We start from the raw sequence: 19577 nt of genomic DNA on the forward strand, positions 1-19577 counted from the left end.
CCGTGTGACACGTTGGATAAATTGTATTTCACCACAAGCACTTTAGCACTCACTCTAGACTTATGATTGTGTGTGTTGTACTGTGTTTATTCTTTTGAACTGTGTTTATTATTTGGGACTAGAAACCCATTGTTTGGAACAATGTAATTAACATTGCTGTGTACTGCCTGGGATTATTCTTTGCGGTGGCCAGATCGGGATTATAAATAAATGTATTGCTTGCACCGTGAACTTTGTTCTCTGTCTTCTGTTTCGTAATCACATCACCACTAGACCTGCACACTGCAAACCACTTTGTTACTAACACGCAACATTTATAATACAGAACATGTAAGAGCAGAACAGAGCAAAAAATTAAAAAAAATAAAAAGACGCTCCCTCGGGAGCACGACCAACATCCGAAGTGTTGGTGTGGAGGATGACTCTCTTGGTAAAATCTGGTGTGATGAGAGTGGGGGCCTGGCAAAGTCTCTGATTAATAGTATCAAATGTGCCCTGACAGTCTCCTGACCACTTAATCAAATTTGGAGTACTCTTTTTAGTGAATTCAACTAAGGGATTGACCACTGTGGCATATTCTGGGATGAATAACCAGCTAACCCCAGTAGAGACTTCATCTGAGCCTTAGTTTTAGGGACTGCCACATCCATCAAAGCCTGGACTTTGGTGACAACGGATTTCATCCGTCCATATTAAATTAAGGCAGCATGAGTAACTCTGTACACTGTTACCATGAAAACAACACAGCCATATGAAAAAAGATAACCATTGAGTACAGTTTAAATCAATAAGTGTAGTCCTTTACTAATTGTTTTAATATGCTGCTGAAAAAAAAAAAAACTGGAACTAGATACAAAAAAATATCATCAGATGAATGAAGCTCAGCAGAAGGAAAATCTTTTTTGCGTTGCTATGCTGTAATGCGGGCTGTCGATGCACGTCCAGGGAGCCAGAGTTGCAGTTTAAAAAGCCAGGGTTTTTAATTTTTTTTTTTTTAGAGTTTAACTTCAGTTTAACCAGAGCATAGCAGTAGGAAGCATAGTGAAAATGAAGTGCACCCAGAAATAAACTTTTAATTATTATATTATTTAAGTTTTTTACAGTACTGGCAGGTCTAGTAGTTATTATTATTATTATTGTGAGCATCTCCACTTGCGTCAGGTTCAACATTACCATCAACTGAATATATTAACTTTTGATATTTTCTTTCTTCCAGTTACGCCCATGCACTAGATGGGTTATACAGAGTATGGCATGAAGGTAAGACTGCAAAGGGTGGAGTAATGGCCTCTATTCACAAACTTATTGAAAAAACTTTTTTTTTTTTTTTTAAGTCTGTTTCGATTAGTTTGATATTGAAGTTCCATACTATGTATGCAAAAGCATCTTGGGTTAGGTGCTGTGGATGCTAGTATTAACATTCTTCAGGCTGAAGCTTCCCACCATGTAGGAAACTACACCAATAAAGACTGTAGTAAATTAAATATGCACTTAGTGTTTGATATTGAAATTACATGACTAGTATTGCAGGGAATGTACTTGGATTTAGAGACAAAGTTGTACAGGGGGAGATACTTGCAGTGCGTTCAATACAATTTATTCACATCACATTACCAGAAAACATAAATTAAAACCTGTCCATCTGCTTTAGTGCATTTCTACAACTGCTTTAAAAATGGAGATTGTTTCCCTATCACGTGGTGGGCTTTAAATGTTTTTTTTTTAAATAATAGGAAATCCACATTACCTGAGAGGGAGGGAGGGTATGAATATTAATGCTTATAATTTAACCAACACGATTTATGGCTTAGCTTTGGGAATTGTCCAATTTTTAAGAGAAGTATCCAGTATAAATCAGCAACAATTTCAATTTTACCAAACTCCTTATAATGCTGGAAATCTAACATTAAACTGTTTAATAAACATTGTGTTCTGTAAAACAGCAAAAAAAAACATTTTGGACCTTTTGAAATGAAATGCTAAATGTAATAATTAGATAGACTTTGCTAAGTGCCAGGTTTGTATCAGTCTCACTAAGATTCTGGTTACTTTTAGCAGTTTGGTACACCATATCCTTAAATTTTTTTAACCCTAAAAATGTCTTTTATGAATTGCATCATTAGTAACATTTCTGTGCATCTCTGTGAATAGCTCCTAAATGTTTCTCGTTAATGCAGAGGGGCTGAGGAGGCTGTTTTCAGGAGCAACTATGGCCTCCAGTAGAGGAGCTTTAGTCACAGTTGGGCAGGTAAGTTGAGACAGTATTCAAAGACAACAATGACCACTGTCTTTTAAAATAGATTGAAGACTGTTTATATGTATTTCAGTGGATTTGATCAGCTTATACCGCACCAGGGTAAACTACAGCTGGATTTTTAGAGCATTTTACAGCGCTGGGAAAACCACTAAAATAATTGTTTGCGAAATTCCTGGTGCTATAAAATGCTCTAAAAATCTTGCTGTTGCTATTATCAGTGGGTATACAGTAGGTTGAGCAAATCGGCCCATAAGTTACTTTACAGATAGACTACCCTAGGGTAACATATAAAAAATAAAGGACTACTGAAAATCGAAACAAAAAAAAAAAAAAAATCAAAAAAAAAAAAAAAAAAACATTCGATTCCTATGTAAGCAGTGACACATTAAATGTCAAGTGGTATTAACCCCGATATTTAATTTACACTTTTCTAATATAGGAGTATACAATAAGATCCCCTGCTTTTGTCTGAAAAGGTCCTTGAATCTGTTGTCGCTATGGAAACAGATGATTCCTGATGCAGGGGAACAGAATAGACTAAAGGAAAAGGGATTAAACTTATGTTTGTATCTACAGCTGTCTTGCTATGACCAAGCCAAACAAGCAGTCTTAAGCACTGGCATTTTATCAGACAATATCTTCACCCATTTCCTCGCCAGCTTTATTGCTGTAAGTTTCTTACTTTTTTACTCCTTGTAAATGTCCTCATAACTGTCTTTATTTAGATTCAGGTATAACTAATGAAGAATAAAGGTATTTGCCAAAACACTAAACATAAAGTGATTGATTTAAAATAAATTGTGGACCCCCAAATAATGCAACAAAAATATCTTCTACATGGTAGCCAGTTATTTTTATGATACACAGTGCTTTATAAGAAATGACAGATTAAAACAGTATGTCATTCTTGCCTCTGCCACTAGGTGGCATCATAAAGCAAGGTTAGTTTAATCGGGACAAAGGGTTACCTAGGCAATAAATTAAATAAAATTAAATTAATAAACTGGGAATTAAAAAAAAATGTAAAGATGGCATTAAATCCTTACTGTCATTTTAAAGAAATAGAATTATCTTTTTAAATATTTGTATAATTGTATATTGTTATTTGTGTACTCGTAAACATTTCAATGGGGTTCCCCTTATCCAGGGTGGCTGTGCCACGTTCCTGTGCCAACCTCTAGACGTCATGAAGACCAGACTGATGAACTCCAAAGGAGAATATCGGGTAAGAACACCCCTCCCCAGTGTGATGCTGTAGCTCATGAGGTTTGACCATGGACATTGAGGCATGCTGTCAGCCTTTCGTTTCTATAAAAATAACAATAAGATCTATTGAACTAACAAATCAAAGATCAGGGCAACTTTGCTGATACATATAACATTTTTAAGGGCGAGCTTTGCAAGGCTGGGTGATGGAGGACATTTGACCCCTGAAGGGGAAATACAGTAGAAAGAGGAGCAGAAGGTGAAAAAGGAATTGCCAATTACAGCAGTGCTGTAATAGTAAAAGAATCCAGTCATGTATAAAATAACATTCAGTACAGTATCCACCATTTACCAGGCTTTAACTACTGGCCCCTCGGGCCACTGAGCCACTGAGCTAGTGTTTTTACTGACCCGGATGCCATTCTGTCTAATATATTTATATATTTTTTCATGATGGTTTTTATTTTCAGTATGTTTCTAACTCTGCATGGTAACCAAAGAGAAACCATGTCTCAAAAGAAAGTGGCTAAGTGAAGCCTTTCAATATATGTTACTTCAGCCATTTACTATGCCCACATTGTGTGCTTAGGATTAGTTCGTAGTTATGTTTTTTAAAAATGGTTTGTAACTTAATTTTCAGCTTTTTGGCACACTGTCCCATTTTCCTGGATTCATGAAACGGAAGCCATGTGCACTTACATATATAGATGTACTAGTTAAATGTAACTGGCCCAGTCAGGCCTGTGGTGCTGCATAACTACCTGCCAAAATGCGATCTCTGCCGGCCCCGGGCCGCCAGGCCATGGTTAATGTCGAACCCTGCTTACACCGTACAGGGTTATTTTGATCTTATGCACCATTCACATAGATTTAAATAACAAAAGCACTGCTTTATACTGTAGTAATCGCTCTTACTAATCCACCAATCAGCTGTTTTCGCCTTGTTACCTTGCCATTCACATTTCAGTACAAAAGGCAGCTCTTTACTGTAGTAAAAGCTTAACAGATCGATCAGTCAGCTGTTTGCACCTCGTTACTGAGTCAGATAGGAGACGGAGGTCAGGGTATGGGAGCCACAACATTGTGGGAGTGGGGTCCCGTGCTGCGTGGGCTCCTGATTTGAACCCGGGGAGGAGTGACAGTGGCTCTGGGTCTCAACCTGGGGTTTAGTGCCTTCCTGTTCAGAGGGAGAGGAGCACAGTGAGCCACTGTGAATCCATCTCTGTCTGGCTCTCAACAAACAGCAACAGAGCAAGCAGGAGCGGAACAGCTGAAAACCGAGAGGAGGAGGAGATAGGAGGCAGAACAAAATGATGTCATGGACTCCGCTCTGTTCTCCAACATTACTGACAGCCAAACTGCCAGGAAAATATTGTACTCCAGTGAACCAAATAAGCGAGTTTTTGGATCTAAGATTGTTTCCAGACTTTAAATTGTTTTTGAATTCTGCATGTATAGCCCTTAAGAAAGCTACAGTAAAAGAAATAATCAACCAATGCGGTATAGAAATTAGTGCAAACAGTTAAGAAATGTTAAGTCAGAAAACCAAAGCAAAATGTTTTTTTTTTTTTTTTTTAATTGATAAGTTTTGTAGGAATTTTACATCTTTTACTGTTTGCTTTTTCTTAGTATTTTTTTTTGTGTGCTTTTTAGCCATCATGGGCAGAATTAATTTTATCTCTTTTAATGTTGATGATTGTAGACAAAATGTTGAGAGCACAATTATTTGAAATTTTAGAACAGAAGAGGGTAGGAGTGGCTTTTTTACACACACAGAGACAGAAAATGAGGCAGGGTGGCTTGCTGAATGGAGAGGACAGTGTGTACTGAGCCATGGATCAAATAAGTGTGCAGGGGTGGCTGTGCATTTTCAACCAGGTTTGGAAGTGAACATTTTAAATTTTAAAGAGATAATTAGACGGCGGCTTGTAAAAGTGAGGGCTAAGATAGGAGAGACAATTTATGATTTTATTAATATGTATTCTCCCAATATAGGAAGGGACTTAATGGTATTCCTGAATATTTTAAAGAAGACTCTTTTAACAATTGATGATGGTGATGATGATGATGATATTTTAATATTAGGGGGAGATTTTAACTGTACAGTGGATTTTAATAAAGATAGGAATAGTATTGAACTTCATCCCCCTTCAGTGAGAGAGTTGGCTGTTATTTTAAAGTCCAGTGGCTTGGTTGATGTCTACATCCCAATCCTCACTAGTACACCTGGTAACATCGCCTCTCCCAGTACACAGTCAGAGCAAGACTGGATAGAATATACACACCCAACACCACCTCAATATAGTCACAAAAGCAACAATAATACCAAACGGCTTGTCTGGCCATTATTGCACTCTGATCACAGTAATTACAGGTAAAGAAACACACAAGGCACCTCACTGGTTCTTCAACATCAAATTACTGCAAAACACCAGTTTCACAAAATAGATTTCTAGAGAAAAATGGCAAGAGCATAAAAGCCAATTTAAACATTTGCGGCAATGGTGGGATATAGGAAATACAAATTTAATTATTTTGCCAACGGTATGCTGAATGCAGTTGTCATAAGAGAGCTGGAGAGAGAGATTCTTCACTTCGAGACAAGAGCAGAGCACAGCAGCACAGGAGACCCTGGTGGAGTGGAGACAAGCTTTGGGCAACATGCTGGAGGAGAAGGTGCGGGGGGGGCACAAGTGTGTTCTCGATTCATCGAGCTGAGAGACGTGGACTCCCCCACGAGCCTGGAGAGGAAGAGAGTGAACAGCAAGTGGCTGCCCTGTGTCTGGCTGCCCTGCGGTAGAGAGTTGACTGGCCAGGAGGAGATCAGCAAGGTGGTGGTGCAGTTCTACACTGATCTGCATCCCAGCGAGCCATGAGACCAGACTGATACAAATACTTTACTGGAAGGACAGCCCAGCCTGAGCCAGGAGGAGCAGCAGCCTGGAAATGGGTCTGTCTTTCCAGGAGTTGACCACCTCCGCCAAGCAGCTGGCCAGAGGGAAGGCCCCAGGGATCGATGGACTGCCAGCAGAGTTTTATTGGCACTTTTGAAAGGAGCTGAGGCTGGACCTGCTGCTGGTGCTGATGGAGCGCCTGGAGGCCGGGGAGCTGCTGCTCAGCTGCTTTAGGGCTGTTATCAAACTGCTGTCCAAGAAAGGGGACCTGTGCATGCTAAAGAACTGGAGACCTGTCTCACTTATGTGCCGATCTGAAAATTATTTCCAGAAGCTTGGCTATGAGACTGAAAAATTGTATGGACAAAAAAATTCACCCTGCTCAGACTTATTGTGTACCTGGCAGAAAAATATTTGACAACATTTTTTATAATCTGGGATTTTTTTATCGATAACTAAGAAGGGTGATTTTATTGTGGGGCTGGTCTCCTTATCAAGAGAAAGATTTTGATCATGGCGACCAAAGCTACTTTTTTGAGACCCTGGAAGCCTTGGGGTTCAGCCCTCGTTTTTTATTAAATTTATTCAACTTTTACATTGTAATGCTTTTAGTGTTTTAAAAATAAACAGTGGGCTGAGTCGGCCCTTCTCAGTGTACAGGGGAATCGGGCACGGCTGCCCCCTGTCTAGGATGCTGTACTCCCTCTCCATTGAGCTTCCGCTGGCTCTGCTGAGGAGCAGGCTGGTGGGCTTGACGGTGCCCTGTCCAGGAACTGCATCAGAGCCTAAGCACGTTCGAGAAAGCGTCATCAGCGAAAATGAACTGGGCCAAGAGTGACACCTTCCTGTCAGGGAACTGGCAGGAGAGTGGCCCTCTTGTTCTACCCCAGGTTTGAGGTGGGGCAGGACAGGGATGAATGTGCTGGGAGCGTTCATTGGTTGAGATACTTATCTACCTACAGAATTGGGAGTGCTTGACTGATAAGGTCAAGGGCCGACTGTGTCAGTGGTGGGGGCTACTGGCTCAGCTGTCCTATAGAGGGAGGGTCCTGATCATTAACCGTCTTGTGGCCTCGATGCTATGGCACAGGTTGGTGTGTCTATCTTCTCTGGGATAATGGGGGCAGGGGCTGGTCAGCATCGCTGGCATGGGGGCAGCTTTTTGTTTGGGGCTCACTAGAAGCAGCTTGCCTGCCTTTTTTTTTTTTTTTTTTTTTTTAAAAAGTAAAGTAATAGTTTTAAATATGACCTGTTCTTAATTGACCACTGTGCTCTGGACAGTTCTGACCTGCCGTCAGACCTGGAGGACAGTGAGGGGGAAGAGAGGAAGCTCTTCAATCTCCTCTTCTCAGGGCAGAGACTCCAATCACAGTCTCTACAGACCAGCTTTGTGAGGGCTGGAATCATCAGGCTGGGTCACCTGATGGCCCCTGGATTCTCTTGCTGGAGGCTGGGCTGGTGCTGTGACAGTCAGGTGGAGACGGTGGCAAGTCAGGTTAGGAGCTTTCTCTCTGCTGCTGGTGACTCCTGTAGAGTTCAAGGAAGTTGAGGGGGAGGGGGGAGAAAGAGAAAGCTCCTAAAATTTGAAAAACTCAGATTAGAATTTGTAAATCTAAACAGTAAATAAATGTACAAACTGTGTGTTAACCACTTCAACACCATGATGTACGCACTTGCGTCAAGTGAAAACCCATTTACAGTACCATGCTATATATATGTGTGTGTGTGTGTGTGTGTGTGTGTGTGTGTGTATGTATATATATATATATATATATATATATATATATATATATATATATATATATATATAATATAGTTGTTTTATATTTTTTGTTTTATTATTAGTTTTACTTGTTTAGTTGTAGTTTATATAGTTTTTAGCGAAAGTTAAACATGGCAACGTACGTGGAGAGTGACAACTGGAGTGATGAAGATTCTGAAGTTGGTTCGGAGGATTTCGATACCAGCGACAGTGATGCTGACTTATCACCCAGCAATGATGATGAAGAGGATGTGGAGCCAAGAACAGCAGGGGACTGTGTGTTTATTACTGATCCCTACCATGATGCCAGTCCTCCGTCATTTGATTTCGCACCTGTTTACGCAGATGTGCGCCCCACCGTGGAACTTGACAGTTTGAGTTCTCCATTGGAGTGCTTTTTGGCTTTTGTTCCTGAAAAGCTAATTGCTTACCTTTTGTGACTGTACAAACAAAAGAGCATGCAGCTACTTTACAGGTAAGCCAGCTACAAACGGGAAGCTGTTTGGTTTGAAATGGCAGTGCTGTGACAAAATATTATTACCACTGGGTAAAAGGCAATGAAGCAGGCGTCTGAGGCAGACAGATCCATCACAATGCCTGCGCAAAGTACCCCTGTACACACATCTGTGACTATCCCTCAACCCAAGGGAAGCAGAGACTGCAAAAAAGGTGTAGAGTGTGCTACGTAAATGAAAACAAAAGAAAGGACAGAAGAAAATTGTGCAGTGCTTGCAAAGGCAATCCCAGGTTCTGTTTTATTGAACATTTCAATAAATGGTATGGAGCAAGTTGATAATGGCACATGTTGTTTGATTTTTATTTGTGCTATTAGCAGTGTTTTTGTTTTCATTGTTTAAAAAAAAAAAAAAATAGTGTTTTTATCTCTATATTGAACATGGATATGTAATACACAGGAGCATACAGGTTAATGAAAAAGCTCATTTATTTGTGTTTTATTCATCATACCAATTAATGTTTTCAAACCTGTGTTATTATTATTTTCAAAATCTGGTACGTGGGAAGGGGTTTCATTTTTACATGTGGAGTTGAAGTGGTTAAGGCAGCCCATTGCCTTAACCAAATGGACGGCTCGTCTGTCACTGGGAGATGAGGGGACCCCAGAATGGAGGGTGCTGTACAAACCCCCTGGGACTAGAGAGCAGGAGATCTCCAGTGGTGGCTCTGGCATGGCATCCAGGCCAGAGGCCGGCTTCTGCACAGAATCAGCCCTGAATTCAGCTCGGTCTGTGACTTCTGTCAGCAGGAAGAGACTGTTTACCACACATACAGTGAGTGCAGGAGACTGGAGCCCCCTTCGGCCTCCTGAGGAAAGGCTGCAGGAGCTGGGAGCAGATTTTACATTGAGATTTTTTTTTTTGGGTCCCCTATAGGCAAAAACACAAGCGCACTTGTGCACTGATAAATTGCCTTTTAGGTCAGGCAAAGCTGTCCATTTAATATCCAGGAAGAATAGGCTGACAGGCACACGGCAGACGGACGTGGTCAGGCTCTTCGGAGTGTTAGTGGTTAGCAGGTTGACCTGCAGAGTTTCCAGGAGAGGTGGTGTGTGGGAGAGGCTGTCTGCTCGGTCAGCGAGGAGGGATAGCTCACTAAGATTTTCTAGAAACAAATATCTTTTTAACCATAGTATGCTTTTTTAATGAGTGTTTTTTTTTTTTTACACTTCCTTTTAAATCCTTTATCATTTTTATGAAAATATAGTATGTTAAATTGAATTATTCAGTAAAGGATTGTCAAAAATCTCTCTCTCTCTCTCTCTCTCTCTCTCTCTCTCTCTCTCTCTCTCATTATATATATATATATATATATATATATATATATATATATAATAATATATCCTTCCTAATATTGAGTTGCACCCCCTTTTGCCCTCAGAACAGCCTCAATTTGCCAGGGCATGGACTCTAAAAGGTGTTGAAAGCATTCCACAGGGATGCTGGCCCATGTTGACTCCAACGCTTCCCACAGTTGTGTCAAGTTGGCTGGTAGTGGCTCTCTACTCCGAATAGGTTGTTCCATCTCATCCCACAGATGCTCAATTGGATTGAGATCTGGTGACTGGGCAGGCCACTGCAGTAAGCTGAATTCACTGTCATGTTCGTGGAACCATTCCTTGACAATCCTAGCCTTGTGGCATAGGGCATTATCCTGCTGGAAAAATCCATTAGCAGATGGATACACTGCTGTTACAAAGGGATGCACCTGATTGGCAATGATGTTCAGATATCCTGTGGCATTCAAACATTGCTCCACTTTTATCAAGGGGTCCAATGTGTGCCATGAAAACACACCCTACACCATCACACCACCATCACCAGTCTGCAATGTTGACGCACGGCATGATGGATGCATGTACTTATGTGGTTTTCCCCATACCCTAGTCCTCCCATCAGCGTGAAACAGCAGGAACCGGGATACACCAGACCAGGCAATGTTTTTCCAATCCTTTTTGTTCCATAGCCCACTGCAACCGCAGTTTCTTGTGTTTTGCTGAAAAAAGTGCAACTCTGTTAGGTCGTTGGCTGCCATACCCCATTCGTGTCAAGGAACGATGAGTTGTGCATTCTTTTATGGGTCTTTCGGCACCAGTGTTGTACTGGACTGCCAGTTGACTAACTGTAGCCCGTCTGTTGCTCTGCACAATTCGTGTTAGCCTCCTTTGGCCTCTTTCATCAATGAGTTGTTTTCAACCACTGGATTGCCGTTGGCTGGATGTCCTTTGCATGGTGGACCATCCTTGATACACCCAGGAAACTGTTGACCGTGAAAAACCCAGCAGCTTTGCAGTTCTTGACACACTCAAACCGGCGCGCCTGGCACTTACTACCATACCCCGTTCAAAGGCACTTAAATCTTTTGTCTTGCCCATTTACCTTCTGAATGGCACACATACACAATCCATGTCTCAATTGTGTCAAGGCTTAAAAATCCTTGTTTAACCTGTCTCCCCTTCATCTACACTGATTGAAGTGGATTTAACAGGTTACATCAGTAAGGGATCATAGCTTTCACTTGGATTCACCTCGTCAGTCTATTTCATGGAAAGAGCAGGTATTCCTAATGTTTTGGACACTCAGTGTGTGTGTATAGAGAGAGAGAGAGAAAGAGGAGTTCATTTATAATGCATTACAAAGTCCAGGGGTTGACTGGTACCTGTCACAGCAGCGGGGCATGATTTAGTACTCTGGCTGTTACAGAGCTTGCAGTTGAGAATGTTTTCAGAAAGAGTGCTGGAGTGTACAGCGTTTCATCTGCTGCAGGTTCAGCACAGACTGGCTTGGATTGAGGATGGAGGGAGCTGTATGCTTTTAGCACTGGCCCGGTTAGAACATGATTCACGTAATTGCATATGGAGTGTATAACAAGCTTGTCACTGTGATTGTTGCAGTAGCTTAATGAGTGCTTTCCCGCTAGGGGCGGCTTACAAAAATAAACTGCAAATGAGTTGAATAATTCATAGAAACTTGTAGGCTTTCAACTTGAAATAAAAAGACTTTCGGACAAATGATAAGATGTAAGAAAATAATTAAAAGTGGATGAAACTGGCAAAATCGCTTGGTGTGTTTGGAAACGCCCAAGGATTTTCCAAAGGGGCTTTTGTTTCATCCGAGGCTGATTTGTTTTGTGTTGGTTTCCTTGTAGGGCGTCATGCACTGTCTGATTGAGACGGCAAAGTTGGGACCCATGGCTTTTTATAAGGTACAGTATAGAACAGATGGACAGATGGAATTTGGTCTTTCATTGATACACAATCAGTGTATCTCTATATTGTTATCTGTTTAGAAAAAGGATGTTCTTTAGATGGGTTTTACAGATTGTTTTTGGGAGGAAAAGGTTCTTTAAACAATGAACATCACAGATGTATAACCTCTATCACCTTAACCGTTGTGGCTGACGACAGTTCTCCAATCATGTTGCAGGGTCTAGTGCCAGCTGGAATTCGATTGGTCCCTCACACAGTACTCACCTTCATCTTCCTGGAGCAGTTGCGCAAGAACTTTGGGATGAAAGTAATCGCCTGAGAAACCCCAGAACCTTCAGTTCAGATCTTCTATTTCCACAGCAGCTCAGAATAATCCTGGAATATATTTCTTCTGCTAGAGTTCTGTCAATTTCTCTTGAACTTCTTTGTCAGTGTTTGTTAGCCTCTGTTACCCCTAGAATCTTTTTGTGAACAGAAAGAATTTATTGTGAATAGAAAGAAATATCTGTCGACCGACCTGCTTGAATTGATGTGCCCTTTAAAAACTGTAACTGTAATTGTTGGTTCATGTTTACTTTTTGTTATACTTAACTACATGGAAAAAACACATTCCTGTATACATGTTTTATAGATATATAAATAGATAAGGCATAATAGGATAGATATATAGATACTATGTATGTATGTGTTTACATATATATATAAGGGACATATATTGGTTAGTTCCTTGTGGAGATAGTGATCAATAGACTGGTGTAAGTTTGTCTTTGTAAATACATGCACATCTGCTTATAACAAACTCTTCATGCATTATATAAAAGCTATACACAGGTAGTAAATTTGAAAGGCAATATCTTTCAAATGCGCTGAATGCGTAATGCAGAAAGGCATAATCTATCCACACTTTCAAACATTCAAGTATACGTTTCTGAATTCAAACGTCTAAGAAAATTAGTAGGCAAAAGTAGATCTGCTTGTTTGCCGTTGTTATTGGTGCACTGCTGAAAAGCACTTTTTCAAACTTTCATAGCACATACAAACGTGAGGCCAATTTGCTGCTTTAACTCAGAAATAGTGAAAGTACTGACTCCAGTGACTGCTGACTTTAACAAGGTTCTATAGATTTTCTGGGAGTTGTAATTGAAATGCAAGGTTGAGCCTTTATGATGCGTAAAAAGTTGAGGCAGTAATCTTGGCAGATTTGAAACCATGCTGGAGGATAGGCAGTGGTGTTTGCCTGTACTGGAAGTCCTTCCTTAGCCTTGTTGAAAAAAGGGAAATCAGTCATGAGGAAATCTTGATTATTGAAGGGAGTTTTCAGAGTAGAAAGGTAAATCCCCATGGTGAAAGGTATTAGTCAAAAGACTGAACATTTTTTTTGTGTGTGTTTAGGCATCCAGCACAGGATCATAGAGTGTTTTCAAGTTAATGTTACCTTTGCGTGTGAAACTGTTGTGGTGTTTTCTGGCTTGTGTGCCTGCAGTTGTAATGCCACCTAGAAACAAAAGACAAAAGTTACTTGTTGAACTTTCTCAGATTCTGCATTGCATTGGCCTACAACCGCAAGTAATATTAAGTTTTCAAATACTGAAACTACAGAAACTAACCTGCAACTGAAAACATGCATCAGCATATTGTTCTATACATTAATAAAATACATGTATTGAACAAACTATATAATTAAAAATCAAGTAGACGTTTCATTAGATTCTGACAAAACAAGTAAATGGAAGAACTAGCTATGGGAGGCTCCAAATATGGCACCAGGATGATTAATCGATTAGGTAAATGCTTAAAGAAGACTTGCAAAATAAAAGCCAATATGTGTAACACAGCATATGTTACAGTAGGTTCTGTTGACTATATATTTAGGGGCTGAGATGGGGTCAGAGGATTGCTGATACTTCAGATCCAGAGCTTGGAAATTGCAATTTGACTTGGAATTACAAGCTGCTGCATTTGCCCTTGAGTGAAGGCTACAATTTTATAAATCATCTCACTATCTGAGCTCTACAAAGTGTTTGGTCAGTTGACTCGGTTTACTGGCATTGGGGTAGGAAGCCTTTGTACCTTGGATCCAGTTAAGGTCGGGACTAGCTTTGGGCAGGATCTGTAGTTATGGAGGTCTTAGCTCAGTAACACATCTCAAAAAACGCTGTCATGAAGGATTATCAAAAGGGCATTTCAACAAAGCTAATCCTTATCTCATTTTAACAGTTAAAAACACTTTGTGCTGTTTTGTACATACCTATAGGAGTTAATGGCTCCATGTCCACTATTAAACCTGGAATGGAATGGCCCTTTGGAGTTGGGCTTCCCTTCTTTGACTATAAATGTTTTCAATGGTTTGATTTTATTGATGATATACAGATATTGACTGCAGAAGCGGAATAGTCTATAGATTTCTGTTAAGTTGTTATTTTTTAACTAGCCAGTATAAAAATAATAAATAAACAAAAAAAAACATTTATCTAGCTATCAGACCAGTATTAATGAACTGCAGTGGCGTTGCCCCAGCTAAAAAAAACAAAAGTGGCAGTCAGTGGTTCAGAATACAGAGGCGTTGCAGCACCTTTTCAATGCAGGTTAACACATGTAAAATGGCACTGGAAGCTGTCGTTAATGTTAATAAATAATGTGAAGGGATTTTCATCAGTGTTTGGTGTTACAGTACACTATCCTATAGTTGTAAAAACTAAAATATGTTGTTTTTTTTGTTTGTTTGCTGATTTACATTATTTTCTCATAATTTACGGCATCATGTTGATTAATTTTTAAATGCTGTCTAAGAGCTAAAAGAGCAAGTTAAATAGTTAAAATTTCTTCAGTGCTAAAGCTGTCCCTAAACTGTAAGTCTATGTTAGTTTACGTAGCGAGTGAGGAAGAGCTGTACTTGTGTATGTACGGGAAGCAATCTGATTCCAATGAATGCTGCAGTTTTCGGTACAGATAAAGAAGAAAATTACAACTGTTCCATATGTTGTCTTTTTTTTTTTTTTTTTTAAACAAAATCTTGTAAAGTAAGTGGATTCTAGAAAAAAAAAAAAAAAAAAAAAAAAAAAACATCTTAAGCCCCTTTCACACTGGCACTCCTATCCATGTCCGGACCCCGGGAACAGGTTTTTCTTCAAGATTATTATTGAATTTTTATCCAATCGTTGCTATGTGTCCAGTCATCTATTTCCATGAAGGATGACAGCAACGGCAAGAGAAATGTGTACTCCTGTTTTGATTTTCATAAAATGAGTTCTAAAGCCCCTTTTACACTGACACACCTACCCAGGTCCCGACCTGGGTTCTGGCTACGTATCATGTACCTGGGTTGTACCCGGGTTAACCTGGGTCCCAGTGCCACACCTCAGGATGTGGCTAGACACACTTTGACCTGGGTTGAGCGAGACAAAATGCTTGACTGCCGTTTGTGAGCCAACGCAATAACAAACAGCCATGTCTGCGTTTATGTTTCACGTCCACAAGGAAGGTTTCTGTTTATTCTGTCTAGCCATATTTTTGTTGCTTGAGACACACCATGAGCCAGATTGCAGCAGGGATAAAGAAACATTTGCTCTAATCAACATTTGCTGTCTCCCCTCATCTCACATCAAGACAAGATAATTCCCCCTCATTTTCTCACAGGTGACATTCCAGACCATTAAACTTTGATCAGTATGTTTACCAGCATCACTCCTAGCAAATGCTCTTGAATCACAATATTAATGCCATGGTCATGTCTGGATATGTCTGATACTCTGGGTAGGAGCTTGTTTTATCACCAAACCCCTCAATAATGTGATCCAAGTCATTATTTTATCACTATAACCTCTCTAAAGCTCTGCAAATGTCTGTGATATTATTTGAGCACTGAATGCGGAAGAACTGAATAAGACTTTTATCAAATCTGAGGTTTTAGTCCTGATGCCCAAGGGGTTACCTTGAATTCAAGCCCTGAACCGTGCCTGTGCTGTGTATACTTTGGAAGATAATGTGATTTATTTAAGGCCACAGCTCCCCAGCTGGAAATTCATAGGGACCAGAAATAGACATCTGTTTTCAGTTGTATATACATTTAAAAATGCTGGTAGGTAGGATGTTTTATAATTGCATTCAAAAAATTAAGATATGCACATAATGGAATACTTGCAATGGAACACCCTGTGCCACGATATGAGTGCAATATATACCTTTTCATTCTTTAATGCTCAATGGTTGTATATGAATATAACATACAGTATGTGTGTGAAAGGGTTTTTTCTATGGTCGTGGGAATTCACTGGGCAAGGTCATAGAGACAGTAGTTTTACGTTGCCACAGCACACAGGCAAGCAGATTTATTTATTATCACACAATGTAGTGCAGTGGTAAATGGCAGCTACTAGAGTACCAGCAATGGTATCCCTAGTGTGGGAGAAAACACTCAATCTCAAGTGGTGAAGCTCCACATTAAAGAGGGTCCCCTGATCTGTGCCTTTCAACAGCTTTGCCCCGGAGTTCTTTTGAAAGCGACTTGGTGCTTATGGTTGAGTTTTGCTTTGAAATGCACTACCCAGCAGAGGGAACACACAGGTACTGCTGAATTTATCATGAAATCATGTGAATCACTACAATTTAACGCAGGTGGAGACCACTTAACTTGGTGTGTGATTTTGAAGGTGATTGGTTACACCTGAGCTAATTTAGGATTGCTATTACAAGGGGGTGGACACTTATCCAACCAAGCTATTTCAGTTTTTATTTTAAATTAATTTTCTACAAATTTCTAGAATATATTTTTCCACTTGGAAGTTGTGGGGTAGAATGTGTAGATAAATGAAAAAAAAAAAAAAAAAAAAAAAAAGCATTTAATTCCAGGCTACAAGGTAGCAAAAGATGAAAATTTTGAAAGACAGTGTAGACTTTCTATAGGCACTATATATATATATATATATATATATATATATGCTTTTATTTATTATTTATTGGTTTCCAGTAAATGTTGAAAGAGATCTTACTTAAAAACATCTATACACTGAATGTTATGAAACCTATGACAATTGATGGTTGGAAATATTCATTAGTGTTGACCAGAATGAAAATCTTGTTGTTTCCAAGGTAACTGGTAACCTGGGGTTACTGCCTTGACATGGCTGCTGTTCCAGTCTCATCTGCCAACAAGGTTTTGGCACCGCAGGCATTCAGTTAGGGAGTATGAGGATTTTCCTTCCATCCTGGTTTCCATGACAATGGCTAATAACCAAGAAGCAGGACACACAACCTCTCCTCTCCCTGAGCAGTAAATCACAGCTACCTCCACAAACCTTGCCCCGCAGGTCGCAGCTCTGTTATCTTCTACAAACATCAAACTTTGCTTCATTCAAATCGACTGTTCAGTTCACTTCAGCAGGCAGATAGGTTGCATTTTCTAAATGGTATGATTTAAAAAAAATAAATAAAAAATAATAGTCAGCTATTGAACTTGACTCCCAATAGGGATCCGCTACTAGTCAAGAGCATTTACATCATCAATACAAACATTACCATTAAGACAGTGTTAAAGAAATGTATCTGGGAAAAAAAAAAAAAAAAACTCACAGACTTCCTGACATTTTTAGCGGGACCTTTTAAACCGTAGAAATAAATTACAAACACTATATTTTGGTTGGCAAATCCACCCCCCCCCAGTATTTTCTAATGACAAGAATTAATGGAAACACCTTAGTTACTGAAGGACTTGCTATCCGTTAGATATTGGATAGGTGTGCTCTTTTATAAGAAGGCATGAGGTAATAGGAAAATTGAGGCAATGCTATTCAAAAAAGCTGAAGAGTTTTCAACTGTGTTGTATACAAATGCATCCCTTTAAAGTCTACTTGCAGCTGCATATTTGATCATTGCAATGTAGATTTTTTGTGCCCCCCACCCCCCAAATGGTACATCCATGAAATATAGAAATGGTTGAAAGGAAGAAATAAATATGCAGTCAACCACAGCTACACATCATCAGTTTGTAGGTATTGTGACCCTTCAGTGATATTTTGGGATGTTTTTTCAATCTGTCACATCTGTTTTTTTGCTCCCCTTCCTGCTTGGTCTGTGCCATGGGTGAGTGACTGAGTGGTGATGACTGCTTGTCAGTCACAATGTGAGGAATAAGGTTTGCTTTTATTCTACTTGAAACCTGGAAAGGAAAATACTTTAGCAGCCAATGTTTTGGCTGTTCAAGGGGACCGCCCCTTTGCTGTGCCCCCTTACCTCGCACCACTGGACTCTTCTCCCTTATTTCCAGTTTTACAAAGCGAATTACTCAGCAAGGAGCTGTGTGGTTCATTTGGCTAATTCACTAGCATTCATTGATTGCAACTCTGGAAGCGTGAGCTGAAATCTGACTCACTTGAAACAACGCCACTGAACAATATAATTTTATTTCAAACAAGTCAGATGATGAGATGACCTTTCAACTCTGCCGACCCCACCTTTTCCATACTATTACTATAGACAGTCGGACCAGTAGAGATGAATGTCACTTCAGCAAAGGCTAAAAATGGGCGAGCAGGTACACTTAAGATCTAGCAGTACTCGAGAATATTGCCCTGCTGTTGGCACTGCTGACTCCTGTTGCGCACAGTGCTGGAAGAGCTTTTATCTTGACTCAACAGATCATGTGTTGTAGGGTACCTTGTCCTCCCTAGGCAAGTGGGCTAATTTTAATTACTTCTTTAATTACTTCTACCCTAGTGCCACCTGTAAAACTTAAACATGATCTGGAAGAAAGAGGAACAGGAATTAATGCCGCTGTATGATATTAAACAGGTAAGGAACTAAATAATATGAAATGTAAACCATATAAAACACCCATTTAAAATGCAGAATTGAGACTCTGAACAGGAGTGTATATCAACTAGGTGAAGCTGTTTATATGAAGAAGCAACTCCATCTTGCCTGAAGGCTATGTGATGCCATGGAAAAACTGTTTCTGCATTCCTAAAGGAAACCTTTTTTTTCATTTCAGAAACATGTCAATGATTAATGTTTTTGTCTGCTATGTGCCCAGTAGGAGACCTCTCAGCTGCATTGATTTATACTTGCACTGTGTTTCTCTTTTAAACTATGTAGTCATTATCATTCTGACTGGGTGCTGGTGGAATGTATTGCGGCTTTCTTAAGCACTGTTTTATTGGGTTGATTTTTATTATTATTTAGTCTCTTATCTTGAAGTCATTTTGTGGACAGTCAGTGATAGTAGTTGCTGGTGTGTGTTACTATTACCTAGAACTATCAAGTATAATAAATTAGAAATTGGGCAAATTCCAAGGGCATGCAAGAAGGCGCATCCATGTGACCTGATATATTAGATACAGATTTTTTTCAGCTTCTGGTAAGCCATCAATAGCTGAAGGATTTTACAGTATACAGATTTCAGTGATACAATACAAAAAAAAATACATCATTAAAACACACTGACCAGATAAAATGTGATTCTTTATTGACGGGATAACAGAAGTAAAAATGAAAAGAACGTGGCCAGACCTTGTTCAGTAGGAATGGGACAACCTGAGGAATAGAGATGGAAACAAACTGGAGTGTTTCGATGAATGGATGGAAAGGTGTGCCTCACTTAGTGCAGTGGGATGCAGGGTGATGGGGCTTAATACCTCCATTTTAGAGAATGAAGAGAAGATGCTCTTCTTTTATTCAATGTCGGGATCATGACTGCTTGTATGGGTGTGGTGAGAGTGGTGATGTGGGTTGTATATCCCC

General features: G+C 39.8%; 1 protein-coding gene across 1 annotated transcript in view; it reads left to right on the forward strand.

Annotated features, from left to right (window-relative positions):
• The window catches only part of LOC121296718 (mitochondrial dicarboxylate carrier-like), a 34666-nt gene extending 22504 nt beyond the window's left edge, over positions 1-12162 (forward strand). Inside the window, exons 6-11 of the mRNA XM_041222488.1 lie at positions 1217-1260; positions 2178-2248; positions 2834-2926; positions 3405-3482; positions 11783-11839; positions 12061-12162. Of these exons, the coding sequence (XP_041078422.1) occupies positions 1217-1260; positions 2178-2248; positions 2834-2926; positions 3405-3482; positions 11783-11839; positions 12061-12162 (445 nt within the window). The remainder of the gene's footprint in view (positions 1-1216; positions 1261-2177; positions 2249-2833; positions 2927-3404; positions 3483-11782; positions 11840-12060) is intronic.
• Positions 12163-19577: the final 7415 nt, after the last annotated feature.

This window comes from Polyodon spathula, chromosome 21 (genome assembly GCF_017654505.1).
Source record: "Polyodon spathula isolate WHYD16114869_AA chromosome 21, ASM1765450v1, whole genome shotgun sequence".
Taxonomy (NCBI): domain Eukaryota; kingdom Metazoa; phylum Chordata; class Actinopteri; order Acipenseriformes; family Polyodontidae; genus Polyodon; species Polyodon spathula.